This window comes from Colletotrichum abscissum, assembly GCF_030869225.1.
Source record: "Colletotrichum abscissum strain IMI 504890 chromosome Unknown Scaffold_22.1, whole genome shotgun sequence".
Classification (NCBI taxonomy): Eukaryota; Fungi; Ascomycota; class Sordariomycetes; order Glomerellales; family Glomerellaceae; genus Colletotrichum; species Colletotrichum abscissum.
This window is the reverse complement of record NW_026850121.1, coordinates 446405-466159: the sequence shown is the minus strand read 5'-3', so window position 1 is coordinate 466159 and position 19755 is coordinate 446405. Positions and strand designations below refer to the sequence as shown.

The 19755-nt window shown below is 53.3% G+C and overlaps 4 protein-coding genes across 4 annotated transcripts; 2 read left to right on the top strand and 2 right to left on the bottom strand.

Moving 5' to 3' along the window:
- On the bottom strand, window positions 1–1261 carry CABS01_09331 (isochorismatase; the record flags this gene model as incomplete). The annotated part of the gene is made up of 3 exons (XM_060542688.1): window positions 1–57; window positions 198–737; window positions 977–1261. The coding sequence occupies 3 exons, from the start codon at window positions 1259–1261 to the stop codon at window positions 1–3; spliced, it is 882 nt and encodes a 293-aa protein (XP_060400415.1).
- A 1589-nt stretch (window positions 1262–2850) lies between these two features.
- Window positions 2851–4048, top strand: CABS01_09330 (alcohol dehydrogenase GroES-like domain-containing protein; the record flags this gene model as incomplete). Its single annotated transcript, XM_060542687.1, has 2 exons — window positions 2851–3047; window positions 3118–4048. 2 exons carry the CDS (start codon window positions 2851–2853, stop codon window positions 4046–4048), a joined length of 1128 nt encoding a protein of 375 aa, XP_060400414.1.
- Window positions 4049–4972: 924 nt separating this feature from the next.
- CABS01_09329 (uncharacterized protein) lies at window positions 4973–5764 on the top strand (the record flags this gene model as incomplete). Its single annotated transcript, XM_060542686.1, has 3 exons — window positions 4973–5237; window positions 5341–5425; window positions 5488–5764. 3 exons carry the CDS (start codon window positions 4973–4975, stop codon window positions 5762–5764), a joined length of 627 nt encoding a protein of 208 aa, XP_060400413.1.
- A 7362-nt stretch (window positions 5765–13126) lies between these two features.
- Window positions 13127–14273, bottom strand: CABS01_09328 (methyltransferase domain-containing protein; the record flags this gene model as incomplete). The annotated part of the gene is made up of 5 exons (XM_060542685.1): window positions 13127–13688; window positions 13747–13818; window positions 13886–14025; window positions 14086–14179; window positions 14260–14273. 5 exons carry the CDS (start codon window positions 14271–14273, stop codon window positions 13127–13129), a joined length of 882 nt encoding a protein of 293 aa, XP_060400412.1.
- Window positions 14274–19755: the final 5482 nt, after the last annotated feature.

Below are 19755 nucleotides of genomic sequence, written 5' to 3'. Positions count from 1 at the left end.
TCAAGAGGCTGTTCCGGCGAGAAATGTCTCTGTCGAGACGACGAACCCGTATGAGCCCTACGGCAAGGCTTAGTGAGCTGTTCATTCACTTTCCGTCCCAGCCGTGCCCGCAATCACAAAGAAATCCACGACCATGACCAAAGTGGGGGAACGAGAGGGTATAGACCAGAGAAGAAGAGGGCAAAACGAAAACTCACAGAAATATTGTAAAGGCACACCTCGGGAGCCCCAGGCGTCCCGGTCCCGCAACAGTCCTCAATCAAGATGCAATCCCACCCGGCATTATACGCATCCGTCAGCGTGCCGAGAACGCACTGGTCGGTGTTGACCCCGGCGAAGAACAGCGTTCGTATCCCTCCTGCTCCCCTTCCATCAGCGGTCCCGGAGGCAGCCTCCTCACCATCTTCATCATCCTTCCGAGTCCGCTCTAGATACTTCCGAAGCGGCTGCTCCGGGCTCCACATCCCCGACATCCTATTCTTGTCGCACCGCACGTCCTCCTGCGGGCGGAGGCTGCTCCGCTTCAGCGGCTCGTAAATGTCGGCGTTCCACTCGCCCGCGACGAGGCAGCGGCCCCTGTCGCCGCCGAGATCTGCACCGAGGCCGAGGCGGGCGACGGTGCCCTTGTCGTTGGTCGCCTCCTCGCCCAGGATGAGCGATCGCGAGAAGCCACGTTGGACGCTGGCGGGCATTCGCGCCAGGTCGTCGTCGGTCAGGCCCCAATTTAGCCAAATTACCTGCAATGGCAAAAAAGTGAGCTACGATACGTCGCCTGTTTAACCGCCACCACCCTGGCAAAAGTTCCCGTCCCCCAATCCCCTTCCAGGCATCTAACCCCCGCGTGCCCCTCATCTCTTTAATGTCTAGCGACTTCTGCTCCTGTCCCTCCGGTAAGACGGGCGGTAACGTCTGCCGGATGCCCCGAACGTCCGAACAGGGCGGGGGAGAGTAGTACAGAATGGGTTCAAGGCCGTACCTGAATACCTAATTCGCGGCATTTCTCAACAGCCCTCTTGGTCTGCTCCACCGCAGCAAGCCCGGCCGGGTGGTCTCGACAGCTGGGGTGCAAGAAATAGTTTTGCATATCGACAACCACGAGCGCCGTGCTGTGGGGGTTCACCGAAACCGACGTCCCCGCTGGTCCTTGGCTGGTGCCGACCTTCCAAGCCGGCGACCGGCCCCGGGTGAGATCATAGGTTCGCGACGGTCTATCGTAGTGCCACTCGTCGCCCGGCGGGCCAAAGGTCAAGTCTGGGCGCATGACAAAGGCGCGAAAAGGGTCCGAACTTTTTCCTCGGATATTCTAGTCCCGACGGCGGCGGGTATAGCTCACTTCTTGCCCCGATTGCGGGTAATGTATGGCCTGGAGCGATTGGATGGGTGCAAAAGTCACTGAGTGTGTGTGTGTAGGTTGAAGAAGAAAAGGTCGGATTGCTCTCATGCAGTAACAAGAAGTCGGTAGATAAGAAATCCCGCAGAGCGCGCACAAAGCAGCAATGCACTGCAGCGCTTCTATCGGATGGAGGTTTCAACAAGCCTGGTCTGTCTATCAATTCTTCGGGAAGATGTGCGTCGGCGCGGCTATCGTCCGACCCCGCGGCCAACAAGAGTTGCCAGGCCTACTGCAGGACGAGAAACAGACACAGTCTCACATGTCAACATCATGAGGTTCTGACTGCATCAGTATGCAAGGCAGCAAATTTCCAAATATCTAATTAGCTTTCGGGACCGCGTCTGGGCGTGATGAGACGATGAAATCTCGAAAGACTTCCCCATGAAGGCGCATCTCGAAAAGGGAGGTATAGGACCGAGGCACGATGCTCACTGCTACCTAAGGCGTCTGCCGCATGCGACTCCCCGGTGATTAAGGCGAAGTTCGAATGGGGGTAATTCGGGGCCGACCTCCAAAATGTTTGGAGACTAGATGAGATAGGAAAAGGAGGGGAGGGGGTTCAAGTTTCCGTGGAGCTAATAAAGGATCTTGCGTCGGCCACAGTCGCGATTCGTGGAGCGTCATGGTCCTCAGCAAGCGACAATACGACGGCAAGGGAAAGGCGATGGTCAAACATAAACCGTAAAGATGCGGAAACCCAACGAAGTCCCCTGGTTCGGATACCACGTGAACGCAAAAGAAAAAATCCCCGTGGCGCGTGTGTTGAGATGGTTGCCCCTCCCGGCGTGCCTGGACCTGGAAAAACGCGAGGCGTGCCGCTTCGTTGTATCCGTAGTGAGACTACATGAGAGAAAGCGTAGTTTGCCAGTGAGCTTGTCGCGGGGAATGGTATATGTCGGGTACGGATCGTCATCGTGATTGGAGCGGAAAGTCGCAAAGAGGATGAATCGGTCTTACAGCGACCGAACGATTCCCACAACGCGGCAGCGCCCCACCCCTGCCAACAAGCTTCGACCCTGCGTGACGTTTCGACGTGGGGAACTGGGGTCAAACTATTCGCCTTGGGCGACGAGGGGTGATGAGGGGCTGGATTCGAATAATTGTTGACCAAAGGGCCGACGAAGCTGCTGGATTGTTGGCCGGCCCAGAAAAATAAAAACAAAAAATCCACGAGTAGCTCCAAGGTATATATCCAGCCGGGCGACTGTCCGGTCGTGTGTCGTTCTGCTCTAAGCTGCTCTACTCTTCCTCCTCTCTGTCCGCTTCGTCTGTTCTGTTCGTCCATACGCTCGACTCAGGTTCTCGCCGTTGCTGTCGCTGTCAGTCGTCTCGTCAATCTTGCACCCACGTTTCATACCCCGCCGACAGATCACATTAGTACCTGGCAAGAGAGACACTCTTCTGGACCATTCTTTCATACCACTGTTCGCACACACAGAAACAACCCAGCCTTCACAATGTCCCCTTCAGCTGTTGATCCTCCCGCCTCGGTCGGCTCCGTTAAGGTGTCCAAGGCCAACATTGGTGTCTACACCAACCCCGCACACGACCTGTGGATCAACGAGGCCGAGCCCAAGTTGGAGGCCGTTCAGGCCGGCGAGGGCCTGCAGCATGGCGAAGTCACGGTAGCCATCAGAAGCACCGGCATTTGCGGGTAAGGATTTTCGTGCCAGACAAAAGTGCCCCCCTTAAGGTACAAGGACGAGACTAACGGAGAGATACAGATCCGACGTTCACTTCTGGAAGCACGGATGCATCGGACCCATGATTGTCGATGGCGACCACATTCTCGGCCACGAGTCCGCCGGTGAGATTCTCGCCGTCCACCCCAGCGTCACCCACCTCAAGGTTGGTGACAGAGTCGCCGTCGAGCCGAATGTCATCTGCAACTCCTGCGAGCCTTGTTTGACCGGCCGTTACAACGGTTGCGAGAAGGTCCAGTTCCTGTCCACCCCGCCGGTGCCTGGTCTCCTGCGACGATACGTGAACCACCCTGCCGTCTGGTGCCACAAGATCGGTAACATGTCATATGAGAACGGTGCCATGCTGGAGCCCCTAAGTGTCGCTCTTGCCGGTATGCAGCGTGCCGGTGTGCGCCTTGGCGACCCGGTCCTCGTCTGCGGTGCAGGCCCCATTGGTCTCATCACCCTTCTCTGCGCCAAGGCTGCCGGTGCCTGCCCGCTGGTAGTTACGGATATTGACGATGGACGTCTGGCTTTCGCCAAGGAGCTGGTGCCCACAGCCATCACCCATAAGGTCGGTCGTGGAACCGCCGAGGAGGAGGCCAAGCGCATCGTTGAGTCCTTTGGAGGTGTTGAGCCGGCCGTCGTCATGGAGTGCACTGGTGTGGAGAGCAGCATTGCTTCGGCTGTTTGGGCCTGCAAGTTTGGTGGAAAGGTCTTCATCATTGGTGTTGGACGCAACGAGATCAGCTTCCCTTTCATGCGCGCTAGCGTTCGCGAGGTCGACATCCAGCTGCAGTACCGCTACTGCAACACCTGGCCCAGAGCCATCCGTTTGGTGGAGAGTGGTGTTGTTGACCTCAGCAAGTTGGTGACACACAAGTTCAAGCTCGAAGATGCCCTCGGCGCCTTCGAGGCGGCTAAGGACCCCAAGTCAGGCGCTATCAAGGTCATGATCCAGAGCTTGGACTAAACCAAGCCTGATGGTTAGACGACACGATTGATTTTTTGGGCATAATATGGCGGTGCTGGCGATTTGGTGTCATGGATGGTTTTTTGACTATACTTTAGAGATATGTTCCCAATGAATTCGTATGACAATATGAAGCTTCCATTAGATTGACGATGCTTGTTTGTAGGCAGAGATGTGGACTGTTGGTGGGGGTTTTGGTGTTGGTGTTAAAAGTGAGGCGATGGGGATGACAGGATTTGAGCATTGTAAGGCAGTGACAAACTGCTGCCATCCAATACAAGGTAACTTAACCTCGATATGGGGCAGATAAGAATGCAAGAGGTATCCATAGGTTCATGGGAAGAACCCATTCTGCCCCAGCACCTGCCGGTGAACCTTTTCTCACTCAATGGATCTCACCAGTGAACTGTGCCTGCCTGCACCTGTGAACTGCCCTGTCACGCCTGCCCGCACTGAAAAGAGCCCCCACTTCCCTTCAAGAGATCAATTTTGTGATTGGTTAGATCTCAAAGCGGCATAGTCCGCTGGGCCGACGGGTGCCAGTGCCTCTTTCCCCTGGGAGCAAGGGAAAAAAGGTACCTATTCCTTGTACCTGACCTTAGCAATTGACATTTTTCATAAGCAGGAAAAGAGAAGAGCGCACGGGCCATCGCTCCTCCGGCTCGCAACAACAGCACAAGCGAAATCTTCCGAGAGGTCGGGCAGACTCTGGCAAGAGAGACAGAGAGAGCTCTTTTTTTCACTTTACGCAAAAAACATCACTCACCACCACCCCCTTCCCATCAATTGGCAGCCAACGAAGCTCCTTCTTCGACCCCGGAGCCGCCCACATCGACGCACCCCGATCCGAGATCCAGATACCCCGATTTTTAATCCGTCGACCTCCTCTCTCTCTTCCACAACCGCCCAACCCCCCGGTCCAAGATGTCTTCCGCCCTCGCCCGCCCGCTCATGCGGACCACCGCTCGCACCCTCCCTTCCCGCGTCGCCGCTCGCTTCGAGTCAACCACCACCAAGAAGGCCACCGAGTCCGCAAAGGATGCTGCCGGCAAGGCCAGCGAGTACTCGGCCAAGGCTGCCCAGGGCCTGAGCCGCGCCGCCAGCGCCGCCGGCCCCGCTCTGTCTGGTGCTGTGAACGCCCTCGGCAAGGTCGGCGGTCGCACCGGCAAGGTCATCAACTTCATTGAGAGTACGTTTCAATCCGGTCACGAGAGGATCTCTATGAGCAGAGGCGCAATTGAGCGCGCACCCTTGACTTCAAGGGCCAATTGCTGACGGATGTCCGACTACAGAGCAGGTTCCCTGGGTTGTCTACTACTCCCGCGTCACTCTTGAGCTGTCCAAGATTGTCTTCCACGGCCAGAAGATGGCTCCTCCGTAAGTTTTCAGCACCAGAGCGAAGCGTCTTGTCCGCCCAGCTTCTGACGAAAGAAATACAGCCCCGTCAGCACCTTCCAGTCCTACTTCCAGCGGGCCCTCGGCGCCGTCAAGAACCCCAACGCCCTCCTGAGCTCCGCCTCCTCAGCCGCCAGCTCCGCTGCCAACACCGCCGCCGCTGCGAAGCCCGCCACCATCGCCTCCCGCATTAACACCGCGACCGTGGCCACCGGTGCCGTTGTCGCTGCTGAGTGCCTCGGTTTCTTCACTGTCGGCGAGATGCTCGGCCGCTTCAAGCTCGTTGGATACCACGGCGAGACCCACGCCGCTGCCCACTAAACGGAGAAAGAACCTTTTTGAACTTTGCTCTCCACCGCCTCGTACCGATTCGAAACGACGACGTGAAGGAGTAGAAGTTTGTTTCCCGGGTTATTAATTCAAACTGCATCTAAAGAAAAAGAGCGCAAATGGTGGCTTCGGGTTATAGAAACTGGTAGGAAAGGGGGTGTTTTTATTTTGGAACCAAATGACATGAATGCTCGATGCCCGTGGTAGAGATTCATGTTATCCAGTGGCACAGCTCCCTACCGGTCGAGATTCCCTTGACCGTTCACGGGAGCTGATGTATTGGAAGAGCAGCAAAGAGAGAATCAGTCTCGGGGGCCTTGGATCCGGCCACCGCGTACACGTTTTCTCAACAGGCCACCTTATTATTTCCTTATGTAGACTCTGTACATCACACACGTCAACCGCAGCCCACCCATGCTGCGAAACCTGCCTCCTGCAGGTAAATAACAGGAAACCTTTTGAACCAAATGGCGCTCGGTGGAATCACGTTCGTAAGAGTGTATCAGATTGAAAGCAGAGGGTGGATCTGATACTTTGCATTGGCAGGAGCCTTGACCTTGAGACGTGACCAGCACTCTGACTGGTTTGATGAGAATGAGATTATCCCTTTGCCTGTCCTTTCTCCCTCTCTGCTGCAACTCTCTTCATTTCGAGAGATCATATTCGACGATGAAAGTTATTCCTTATTGGGAACGGACTGGCAAGCTCAATGTTATAGCGGACCCTGCCATCTTCTCATTCAGCCCTTTTGATGTTACTATAGATAGGCAGCCGAAGCTGTGACGTATTGAGATCAGGTATACATTTTTATGCTCAACGACCCTCGATGACAGCCCGGAGCTGCGTCACAACGTCACTATCAACTGAGCTGCTCGCCCTAGCCAAATTCAGGAGAGTTTAGCCGTTCTACTTCCCGCGTATTTGTCCTGACGGCCCGAATTTTCCATCCATCACTCCAAAAGCGTGCAAGGCTATGACGCTCGAATACTGGCGGGGGTTATGTAGCTAGGAGTGATGAGATTGTGACCTTCATCTTCAATCAATATTCACCCTGACTAAAATTAATAACATAGAGCTCTTCCCTCCCTGTCGTCTGTTATTATTCTCTTCGCTACCGGCTCCGGTAGGACGTTGCGGTGATTCATCTCACTTCTCAGTGAAGAGGAGATGGATTCCTCTCGACATGGAAGGCACCTGCCCCCTCTCCTTCCTTAAACCGACGTACCTACCTACTTAAGGGGTCTATTCACCGTTGCCGTCACCAGCACAGCAGCGCCCGTCTAAGTCTGCGAGGTCAAGTCAAGCTGTGTGCGAGGTGGTCGACTTGGTTAACATGAAAACAAATACTCCAGTGAAGTCAGAGTCCGGGTTGACCGAGGGGCGCGCTGTTCGAATCTGGGCAGGGGCGTGAATTATAAGTTCAGTATTCCCCCTCCTTCCTTTCCTATCGTTTTTTGCCCTTACACTATGAACTTTTGCCTACATAAGGTTGTATCCCTCCTTTTGTCTTATGAATTAAGTACAGTTTGCTCTGACATGGAGTTATCAAGAGTAGAAAATCACGCGGCAGCCATCTACTGCGAATCCAAGCAATTATGCGATTGGAGAGATCCAATACTTGACAGGCAGATGGGCGAATCTCGTACCTCAAGGGATGTCCTCATTCTGCCTGGTAGTGATTGGCAAGGTAGATTCCCACGGAGAAAAGCTTTCTTCCCACTATCTCATGCTACTTCCACTATTCTTGATCGCCAGCAATGAGCATCCGACAGGCAGACGAGTATCAGAGGTATGACTTCAGGTCATGTCGTTGAACAGACACAGATAGCTCTATCAAATGCTTCGCTCATGGAAATACAGCCAGCCGTCCCAGCAGTCAAGAATCGGATCCGTCAACAGCGAGAGACCGTCAAATCATCGTCGCCGAACCTGATGCATACTATCAAAAAGTCTCACGTTACACAACCCGAAAGCCAACTTCTCTTCCATTTCCCTTACCAGTCTGCCCGAGAATCCGGTCACCGGTCAAAACGCAAAGACCCTACCTCCTTCCCCAACCACCAACCATCTCGTACTCATGCTGTCTTGGCGGGGAAGGCCTTCTCGTTGCCCCTTGGCCTCTCAGACAAGTAGTCAGGTAGAATGGGAGGATCTCCTTTTCTCTCCATCGAACCCAGCCCCCTCTGCTCATGCTTGATCAGGTTTCTGTCTACGATACCTGAGATGTATGGGCAGTGATTCAACATCGCTTCAATCAAACTGTACGCCGCACACTTACCGAAACCCCCGTTCGAGGCCCGTACCGTTTGCCACATGATCCCGTATTCGCACTCACAAACAGACCCCGGATCCCTCTCATCAAATACATACCGCTACCACTGTTTAAACGCCTCAATCTTGCATAGTGGCGTATATTGACATTCTTTCTGGACCGACACCCCCTTTGTGCACTCCCCCTCCCTCCCCCTATCTACTACACACTTGACACTTGGCGGCCGAGGCGGCGTAGCATAGAAGGATCAAGGTGCCAACCAACAACTATCCGGGCAAAAACGTTCCCCAGGGTATATATCTTTACCAGGAAGAGGATCCCACGAGTTAGCCTTACGGAACCCAAATGTTTGGGGACTTCCCCCCCCCCCCCCCAAATGGTTGGGCCCTTTTTACCATTCCCTCGGGTCGGAGTGAAAGAAAGGAACAAACAGACCGTTTTCATGACCCCTGAACATTGCTGAAAAAGGCAAATGGTCCTCCCTCTGGGGGAGGTGTTGATGGTGGTCAGCGAAGATCTGAGAGAACCGAAGCCGGTAAGGTTTTTAACATTCTTTGGGGCCTAGGAATTTCGCAAACGAATATCTGGGTTTGCCAAGTCTTCCTCGCCTGTCTTCTTTTCTGTTGATTGATGGCCTATGCATTTTTTTGTTTGGAGAGGGTCATGACAGTAGCAGGGGTTCTCGCCGGTACTTAGACCTGATGGATTATCCCGTAGTAATAGTGTGGCCTTGGTATCCGTAATGTATATGCTCTTTTTCGTAGGAATGATGTTGGATCATTATCTCTCCTCATCTTTTATATGGCCTAGTCAACCTCGCTTTTACGCAAAGATGGAGGGGAAGCTTGGAAAGAGGATATATCAATATTGAAATTGTATCTATGCCTTCGTCACTCGTTGCAAGGATCCTCGAGTGACGACCGTACATATCTGTAATCAACCAAGTTCTCGGCAACGAATTTCACAAATAACAGGCCACCCTATAGCCTCATCACGATGACAGAATACCCGATATGGCCCAACTAAGTCCCGAAAACGAGAAACCAGAGGCGGCAAGCTCAAGAGTAGTCGTCCTGGTTTTACTAGTCCTCGCCGAGAGAGTCGGTCTTCACTGCAGCAAATTTCATCGAGAGTGATTCTAATCTCGCGACAGAGTCTCGGAACAAGAAACATAAAAGGTTCTATCCCGAGTGAAAATACCTTAGCTGAAGGAGCCAAGATTGAAAATTTCCTGACAAGATTCCAATACCAAAATTTCCCTAGATCCAACGCGACGGATATCCCCTATCCCTCGCAGGCGGTAAAGAACGAAGGACCAGGAACAGGAGCCCAACAAAAGACACACCGCCGTATCATGCACGACCACATCATTCGAGATCATTCGGTTCAAAAGCACCTCCAAAGCCAAAGAAATGTCTCGCCCCCCTCCTCCTCAAAAGAAACACGTATGACAGTCCCCCGGTACCGCTTCCGCCGTCTCCGAACTCAAACCCCTCCCGTCGGAACCTCCCTGGCAGTCGGCCAACGCCCGCCCGCTCGCTCGCCCGCCCTTCATGCATAACACTCCCTCCCTCTCCATATGCCCGTTGGCAGCATGGGAGATTTCTCGTCCCAGGTAATCGCATCCGCGATCCTACGAAAGGAATACCCGAGACAATAGAACCATAACACACCATAGCCTGTAGTGCCTCATCCTCTCCACCGTCACCTTTCACCTACCTCTATGATCCTGCAGAGCCAGTTGTTCCCGCATGAGACGAGAAAGGTAGATCCCAGGCTCTGGGCTCCAGCGTGGCAGGGCCTCGCTGTAGGCGGCCCCTCATCACTCATCACCAACCCCCCCGGCCCGAGGCCGAGGCCGAGAATCGAGACCTGGGCCGGCCTCGAGTTTGGTTGGGCAATGGTGCGGCTTCTTGTAGAGAGGCAAATAGAAAACCAAAAAGAAACACAAAGGGCGGTGATGGACTGGTAGGAGTGGGAAGCTTGATACATGTTTCCACAATCCTGCAGCCTACATGTGTCTTTTTTCTCCCTCTTGCTCCTCTTCTTTACGCACCTCTTGATGTGTAGGATTGGGCAGAAAAAAACTAGCTCAATGCCCTTTTGCCTTTTCTACCCGAACCACTCATCTCGAGATCCATGTTCCCGGGTCCGGGCATCAGGCGTTCGATGGGTGCCCAGATACATCAGAAGAGGGGGGGGGGGGGGGGAAGGGCCCAGGGCAAGGCCCCAAAAAGGGGGGGGGGGGAGGGAAAAGTAAAAAGAAGGGGGGGGTGTTGCCCGCAGGCATAGGAAAAATAGGGGGGGGGGGGGGGGTGGGGGGGGGGGGGGGGGGGGGAGAGGGGGGGGGGGGGGGGGGGGGGGGGGAAGGGCCCGGGGCAAGGTCCCAAAAAGGGAGGGGCAGTAGTGATAAGTATAAAGAAGTGCGAGTGTGTGCTCGCATGCATATGAAATATAAGTGTGTGTGTGTGTGTGTGTGGGGAGAGCGAAGAGGGGGCAGAGAGAGGTTTGAGGAGGGGGCGCAAGGCTGGGTGTAGAGTACATCGTACTTCGTAGCGTATCATAAGGAGAACCGCCAATCCAGCCAACATGTGGACTGCAGGCTCGGGGCGGCGGGATTTCTCTCCGCCATGCAAGTCGTACGTCGAGGGTACATGTAGTTTGCTGGCTTGATGCGGGTCGGGGCGTTGGTTGGCAGCCTTAACGGAGAGGGAACGTTTGCCCAGCTTCACCTCGGGGAAAGAGCGTGTGCTGTCTCCCGGTGCAAGCGAGATCATCCAGAAAAAAGAGCCAAGCCGGAGACAAGCAAACTAAAAAGAATCAACGATCTTGAGCTACTGTAAACGGCCCATGCAGGACATAGGATACTATCAGCAAGGGATCCGTACCTCATCAACGTATCAACGTGGTCGATCACCAGGAAGATGGAGGCACAGCCCTTAGTGCCTCCTCGACTGCAACGTGTCGCCATGGGATAACAGCATTAGGCAGCCGAAAAGAAGGTTGGCTCGCAGCATGAGACCCATCGCACGACGCTCAGGTTCCCCATCTCATTGACCATCGGTGTGCCGTCTCCTACATACGTTGCCTTGAGAAGGGTTCATTGCTTTGCTGTTCGAATGCTGGCAGACACAGCGAAGTTCCTATCCTGGCCTTCGCACTATGCAGCTGTTGCCCAACCTGGCAGGGCTCAACGAAGGACTGTAACGTTGTCAGTGCAATATCCCATTGGCGGGACGGGGAAGCGGGAGCAAGAGCAACCAACAAACCAACAATAGATGGGGGCAACATGGGTAACCGAATGATGTGGATGGGCATGCGGGAGCCATGTAAACCAGCATGATGATGTGGAGATGGGTAAGGGAACAATATCTAGCTGTCGACCAATCTTGGCTCTATTATCGTGTCTGGTGCATTTGATTTTGTCGAGCTCTAAAGGAATGTAGAAGGGAAATGACAAACCCTCCTGGCCACATAACGTTTGCTAACGACCGTTGGCACCTTCCACTTCCACTCAATCTGTGATTCGCGACATAGACGATTCGTTCGTGGTAGGACCGGGAGCGTGACTCGACTTTTTCTTGAGTCGCCATCGAAGCTGGCCGGGTCGCCTCACCTGTAGCTGAACTCTGAAAGGGCTGCTCTTGTGGTTCTTGATTTGGGTTATCATCCATCATGACCAGAATCTATTTATATATATTTACCATAACAAGGTAGGTAGAGGGGGAAAAAAATAGCGGCCGCACATATCAGCCCCTGCGCTGCGGACGTGACAGCCATCCCGATTAACATTGGTCATGCCTAAAGACATGACGTGCAATACTCCGCTGGCCGACATGCCCGTACTGGCCACCCTTCTCATCGCGCCCTCTTGCAATCCCGAGGAGCGTGCATAATAAATTTCAACGCCCCAAGCCTGAGTCTGCTTCATGCCGAAAGAGAGCAGAGTACGCACTATGCAAAAAAACACGGCCCAACTGCAATGCTGCCAAGCCCGCGCCGCCATCAACTTTTGGTTAAACCCGGCCCATTTTCTTCCCCGCCGATGAATCCGTACACAAAAAGAATACGATGTAGTGACAAGAGAGGCGTAGCGACTGTGACTATGTGCTGGTTGGCAACAATATTGTTTGCGCTCGTGTGCTACCTTGGACTTGACTTTGTAGCTCAGAGATAGAGCGTATGCTAGGGAAGGCCAAGGGGGGTAAAAAATAAGGGGCCACTCCGCGGAGCATCGATCTCGGTCTCTGACTGCCGAGCCTGCGAAACATAAAGAAAGATAGAAGGAGACAACGCGGCAAAAAATGTCCAAGGAGACCAAAATAGCGTAAAGAGAAAAGCAGAACTTGATTGCCTGTTTTGATGCATTCTTCGTCGTGTCGATATACGCCTGGCCAGAATAAAGCGGGAGAGCTTGCCGAATCGAGTGGCAGGCGGTACTCTACAAGGGCGTCCAAAACTTCGAGCAGAGCAAGACGATGAAGCCCGTAAGACGAATTGAAGTAGCTGGCGGTCTAAAGCTCCTGATCTTGCCACGATCGATCCGCGCCTGGCCGGGCGAGGACTGGAAGCCTATCTTGGTAAGGGAGAAGAAGGAGGGAAAGCAAACATGCAGCACTCCCACCACGTACAGTAGAAAAGGACAATGGAGAAGCTATTCAACTAAACGTCGCATGAGTAGCAGCAACGACGCTTGCTTGTTGACAGGACGGCACCAGAGCGACTGAGTCGCACGTCTGACGTTCAAGTAGACGAAGAGTGATGGTACAGGAGACAAATCGCTCCGACGTTCCGCTTGAGCTGTCTTGCTTGGCGATAGGGTGTCGAATGTTACTAGCTTGCCTCGTCCCGTTCTGGATATGAGTATGCGACGGGAGGGTGACGGCAGGAAACTCGCCAGCAGTCTGTCCCCGTCCTGTAAGACGTGACGTAACCCTCGGCAGTCTGAGTGACCACTTTTGAATCATTGGGTTTGCGTTGGAATTGGCCTCCTTGCCGTCCAAACAAACCTACGTCCGGCAATCAGTACTCTGCATCTCAAAAAGCTGGGAGCTACCAGACGGTAGTCTGCAGGCGGTAACTTACATTCTGCAGTAGGCATGAACATTGAGTCGACAGATTTCCTTCTTGAGATCATCCACCAGTCTGTCCACTTCATGTTTTGGCCAGCGTTCCACCTGAATAAAGGGCGCAAGTGTGAGGCCTTCCAAGCAGTGCGTAAGGCCGAGGTTGAACCATCTACCCAGCTCTTCTTCCATCGGGTTCTGGCTCCACGGGTTCGTTGGTAGCCTAATCATCTTCTCGGTAATGTCTGTGAAGCCTGCAGCATGGAGCTCCTTTTTTGTGTCGATTATATCGATGGGTTGCCCGTACCTGTGCATCGCACGCCGCAAGTTCTCACCCCAATAGACGAGAAGCGAATTAGACTCAAGAGTGTTGTCGTCGCTACGAGGAATCCATTCGATTTCCACCTGTTCAATGTAACCTCCGGGCTTGATGTGCCTGAATGACTTCCTGTACAGGTCTGGCCAATCTCTTATGGAACCAAGCAGCATCTGAATATGAACCAGATCGAAGGTTTGTTCCGGCGCTGGCAGTGGCGCCTCCACGTCGGCTCGCTCGAACCTTACACACGTAGGGATCCTACAAAACGATGAGCTTTCGCTACGAAGAGCGGTAGAAAAGGAGATGCACAACATACAGCTTGGGCTGGATGAGAGAAAGATCGAGCCCCAAGACCTGAGCCTTTTGATCTTCGTTTCTATATAGCTGACTATGGTGTGATAGTGTCAGCAAGTCTAGGTTCTAGCAGTCGGCGCACGGAGGGTGGATAATCTTACTCGCCCACGTCGATCGCCCAAATGCCAGTGCCCGTCCCGAGGTCAAGGACATGGGATTTGGCGGGCAGAGGCACTTCCCAAAGGCCTCCTCTTGCCTTGGTTATCAGATGGTGGAAGATGTCTAGCCTGTCTTTCTCGAGCTTCGCAATGAGTTAGCATGGGAAAAGATTCATCGCGGCGAGGAATCATAGGTAACCTACCTCGTCCACAGGAAAAAGATACCGCCCGCGTCCAAATGAGCCATACTGGCGGCCATGCTCAGTGTAGTCAGGGTACTCGGTACCAACAGTCCCACTGTAGATGGCACGTTAGCGCTGTATCCTGATAGTGTCCAGAGCAGCAATGGGACCGTCCTGTTTGGCATCATGACATACCCGTTTTGTGACATTGTTACCATGCGAAAGGCAACCTGAAACGAAATTATTTGCCGACGGTGGTTGATTTCTAGTTTCTCTCCGGGACTTGCATCAACAGGTGACGGGCGATGCGCGTAAAAGCAGCAAGTAGACCTATCACCAACATACAAAAACCAAGAGAGTGCTGCTATCTTTGAGCTTCTTGCAATACTGCCGGCGTTTCGTCTCGTCGCGGTACAGTGATGAGGTTGGCTTTTGCAAGTTAGTAAATTTACGATGAAGCTCGCGTCCGCGTGAAGAAGAGATGGATCATGGGCTGATAGGCAAGGTGGGAAGTGAAGCTGGTGACTTTGAAACACGAAAAGGGGATTGGACCTGGAGAAGTGGAATCGAGCAGCGGGCAATTTAAAGTGTGCGTGCAGTAGTAAGTCTTGAATGGGAAACGAAACGAAATGATGGTCGCAGTGCAGGCGGCTGCAAGTCAATGGGAGCACACACTGATGGCATCCAGGGAATAACACAGTCAGTACGACTGCCTTTTATGGAGAAATGTGACCTGAGCAGAAGCCCCGTCTCATGTCATGAGGGTTGGTACCGGGAATGAGGGAAACGACAGACGGCCAAATGTAACAGACGCCAGTCGGAAAAGGGGGTAAAGGCAATGAAGGAGGCTGTGATCAAGCCAGAGTCTTCTTCCTGCATCTGAGCTGGGCGACTCCTACCAGCTTCTTGTATTTTCAAGAGAATTGCGTCGATACGTAGGTAGCCAGGCGCCTCTCTTGCTCAAGACCGACGCCATCACACACACACGGCGTTGTTCACCACAACAATAACGCATATGAGACACTCTCTTCGACCAGGCCACGCTTGCACTTGCACTTGCGTCGACCAACAAAAACCCGCGAGCGCGCGCCTACATCGGATCGAACGCAGCCTTCTGCATTTGGGTGATTATGGTCCCTTCGGTGTACAATAACCTTGCTGCCGCGACACTCCAACTTAATGCCCAGCCAACACCACGACTGGCGATGATGGGACTAAAAAAGAGTGGGAGAGAGAGGAAGAGCTGCGGAACAGCTTTTGCCCTCCATAGCGGTATGGATGGTGAAAATGGCATGGGTCGAGGTGCAGTAGGTTAGGGCAGAGGAGAGGGCCGAATGCTGGGCCTTGACAGCGTACCAGTACATGTACCTGCATGTAAACGGTCGCAGCATCAGCCTGCTCGAAGCTGGGGGTGTAAGGGAATTGTGCAGAATGCATGTCTGCAACTGTGTCTGTTTGTGGAGAGGTAGGCTCATCTTGTCCACGTACCCAGTCCTAAGTTTCTCCTTGATATGCTGCGGAAGGGGAGGGCTAGATGGGGAATGAGGCAGAGGCATTCTTCAACGACTGAAATGTCATTGAAGTTCATAACGTGGATACAAAAAAAGGCCTCCGTCACCGCGGCGGTTATCCAAAGGCAGGCAGGCAAGTTGAACAGGTGACATGTGGTCGGGTTGGGCCAGAGAACAGGTGTGACGACGAAAGGAAAGCAGACAGCGATTGACGTACATGTTTGGGACGGAGAGCGAGGTTTCTTCCACGACCGCTTAGGACGTCGAGCGAGTCAATTGATGTCGCACAACGAGTTGGAGAGGTTGTACAGACCGGGTCCAGTGCTGCGGTATTCGGCGTCTTTCTCGTCGTGTGCAGATTGGCCAGGAAATCGATAGGTTGCGAAACGACGAGAGGCGTCGCAGAAGGCGAGAAGCCGTTGGTTGGGTCGGGCTGGGTTGGGGTTGGAGTTTCAGAGCGACCTCGACTTTCTGCGTCGATATCTTGGCGATGAGATGGGCCGACTTGGAAATTATAAGGTAAACGACGTGATAAATCTAGCCAAAATGAGAAGAGGTCGAGGCGATGGCTGAAGCTGTCCAGCCAACTTGAGATGCAAGGACACTGATAATAGGGCGGTAAAATTGGCCAAGATTCGCGGTCAAGGCGCAGATCGAAGGCCGAGGGCTGAGGTTTCGAAGTGTGGTTCTGGTTGTGGTCGTGGGCGAGGACGCTGCAGGGTGACGAGATGTGATGCAAGTCGACACGGGCGAGACGAGCTTCAAGCCTCCGTTGGGTAGATTGGGTCAGGTCGGGTTCGTTTTGGCGACGGGCGGGAGCGGGAGCAGCAGCAGCGATCTGATGGGATGGGATGTATGGAGTAAAAGAAAGGGAATATGTAATCCAGCAGAAAGGCAAGGGAGGTAGGGATGCTCGCTCTTCTCTGTAGTTGTATAGAGGGCAGAACCGCTGGAGCAAGCAAGGAACTCCTGACTAGCCTGACGACGAGGAGAGGTGGTAAACCACGGTGGGTGAGGCACAAATAGCCGGTCGTGTGGGCTACAATCGTACTGCGGCAGATGTGCCTTTACGTCTCTCCACGACGTTGTGAGGGGGGACCCTGGACTGGACTCGATCAAGTGAACAAGCGAGAACGGAGTGATGCAGATGGAGAGAAAGACAGCTTCTCTGTTAGTGTCTCCTAGTTATGGCTAGCTGGCTCGCTGGAAGCCCCGGGTGTTGGTGCTTGTCTCTCTGTGCTTTGGCCCTAGAACATTTCTAGAGAACAAGTGGTGGCGTGTGTGTATGTGTGTGTATGCGTGTGTACGTGCACCGGCAGGTGTGAGGTGTAATTGTAGTATCCGTATGCAAGGTCAACGCGGGTATCTGAAGGCTTTGAAAGTCAACGTCGACAAGTACGTAGTACTTGTTGGTGGGGGAGTCGCGTCAAGCAAGTCTAGCTTTAGAGTGGGTGGACCGGCGGACAAACGGTGGCGGCGCCTACGACGCTTTCTGTGAGGTCTGTGGGTGGGAGTGGTGTGAAATGCAGACAGAGCAGGGACTTTCGGATTGAAGGCTAGGCTGCCGGATGCTATTGAATATCGGCTCTTGAGAAGAGGAATGTCGCAAGGTAATCGTGGACTAGAGTTTGCTCTCCGCTTCCCGTAGCTCGGGGGATCGTCCGCTGTTAAGTAGAATTAGTGGGTTTCTTCATCGTCATCTTCTTCTTCTGTTTCTGCCTTTTCCACAGACACCTCTCTCCTTGTCCTCGCGCAAGTGTGTTCTGCCCCTCCCTGTTCCTGGCGCTGGTGCTGGCGCATGCAGTTCCCATGGTTGCTGTGGGATTTTGGGTTGATGCCACCCCTGCCTGGAAACTCGAGGACGCCCGATGTGATGGAGCTGGAGCTGGAGCTGGGACGGGACCTATAACTGGAGATGATGACTTGTAACGTGAAGGCGGGAAAACGCTGACAGACAGCGGGCTGGTGTAATTGCGCTTCCAGGGTCAGTTTCTTCTGCGGACTTCCAGAGCCTTGCCCGTGTCATTGTCGTTGGTCTGTCCGTGGTTCGTCGCCCATCGAAAGGCCTAGCTTTCCACTCGTCCCACTCCATCTGTCTCCATTTCACCATGTCACTTTTTCCCTTGAGAAAAGCACCCCAGGCTCTTCCAATCCTAGCCCGCCATGGATCATGACACTTGGATAAAAGCACGGAAAATGCGGAAAGGGGGCTTGTCTCCTACCTTGAAAGCAATCTTAACCCTGAGCAGGGCCTCCGCGTAATATAGTAGATGAGAAAGATATCGAGAAGCCAGTTCGGACCAGCTCGAAGATGGGCAAGGTATCCGTACTCCGTAGGTCAGGTGTGCGAGGAATGCAAACCGAGTCTGTGTTCCTCAGCTAGCCGGGGTGTTGCACATATATTCAGCGCCGTGATAGGTGACTAGAGGGAGCAAAATCAAGCTGGCAGAAGACGACTTGCAGCGGGAGATGGGAATGCAAGACAAAGCGCCTGATGGACCGCAACTTTTCAGAAACGGCAAGTTCGATGTGAGGTAGTCTGTCCGTACCACGCGGTATGCAGGCTCAATTGGTTGAGAAAGCGAGGTGAGGTAAGGTGGAGGATTATGAGATGGATGTCAGGTAAGGAACGAAGACAAGTCAAGGAAGGCGAGGCGTTGGGGTCTGTGCTCCAACGAAGGCGATGGAAAATAAAGGGGAAAGAGGTGGTGGGTGATGGAGGAAGGTAGCACACACGATGTGGAAGCACGGAAGGTGCGAAAGGAAAACTTGGAATCCTCCTTCTGGATCATCCCGTCCTAAAGTATCTTCCATACCTTGTACTCAGCTCCAATGTTTAAGTCTTTCTTTCCTCTAAATCTTCCTGTTCACTCCGCCTCTTCATCTTGCCTAAGGTACCTAAGGTAAGGTACGGATTCCCAACCTTACAGACTTTGACTGACTAAGGTACTGACGACTGACGACTGTCAACTACCTAGTCTCTTTGTGTCCTGTCGACTTTTCTACCTCTTCTACTGCGGTCAATAACTACCAAGTTGTAAACAACCCTCGGGGTTTCATGGCTTAGTTCACTTTCAAGCGTTGCCTTGAGTTGTGTGTCTCACTGCCTCTACCCTTCTTTCGTGCTCTTCACCGACTCTGTTCTTTCTTCTGCTCTCACTCCCGGTCTCTCCTCTTCCCATCCCACGTTGCCATTACCCATCTTTCCTTCCGTAACATGCCCCTCAAGTTTCCTGCCCTACCTATACTTAGCTTTTCGCAACCCTAGTCCAACACAAAGAAACAGTACGTATCTCAAAGTACATGTTCAATATCTGTACATGGATGGGCAGATTCAACTTGGACCAAGTCGGCATAGCCTGCGATAGACCTGCCTTGCCAAAATGGCTCTAGCGTACGGCAATCAGCGTCACTGGAAGAGCGTCTTCAACTGCACTCTCACTCTGCGCCACACACCACTGCTTGCTGAGGCAAGTACCTACAAGTGAGAGATGCGGCGGTGGCTACTCCGCATGACCAAACGCTGTTCCAACTCTTTTCTTTTCATAATTTATTTTTGTCTTCTCTCGCTCATCTTCATTCCCGGGCTCAATGCTCCCGTGACAAAGAGCATAAGGTCGAGTCTTCGACTGATTCGACCTGAGACCAAGCCCAACTACCCCAGCCGCGTCCATTCCCCAACCCGATGCCTCGACTCTCAACCAGGCGTCTGTTTCGCCCGTCCAGCCTCCCTCTTTGTGTTTTACTACCTGGACTGCGGCGCTACTGTACGTCTACCAGTAGGGCAGGTTTGGTGGAGAGAGTCAGGGGGTCAGTATCCGCCCGCCCATTTCAGATTCCCACCCTCATGTTCCTTCACCCAATACCCATTACCCACAACGTACTCCATACACTAGTGCTGGACCTATCCGTACTGGGTATCTGTATGGGTAGCCAGGCAGACAGGATCATCAAGGCAAGCAAGCATCGTGTGCGACCTGGCAATCTGGTTTTCGATTTGCATCAAAGGCCAGACTCCATGTGTCGAAAACCTCACCCAGTTCGGGGTACGTATCTAAAGACGGATATCTTAGGTACTTCAAGGTAGGGTCCATACCCGAGATGCTCGACCACCTCATTCCAAGCTGGTCGGGGCTTCGTCCAGTCAACCGAGATCACGTATTGGCACTTTTCCACTCGT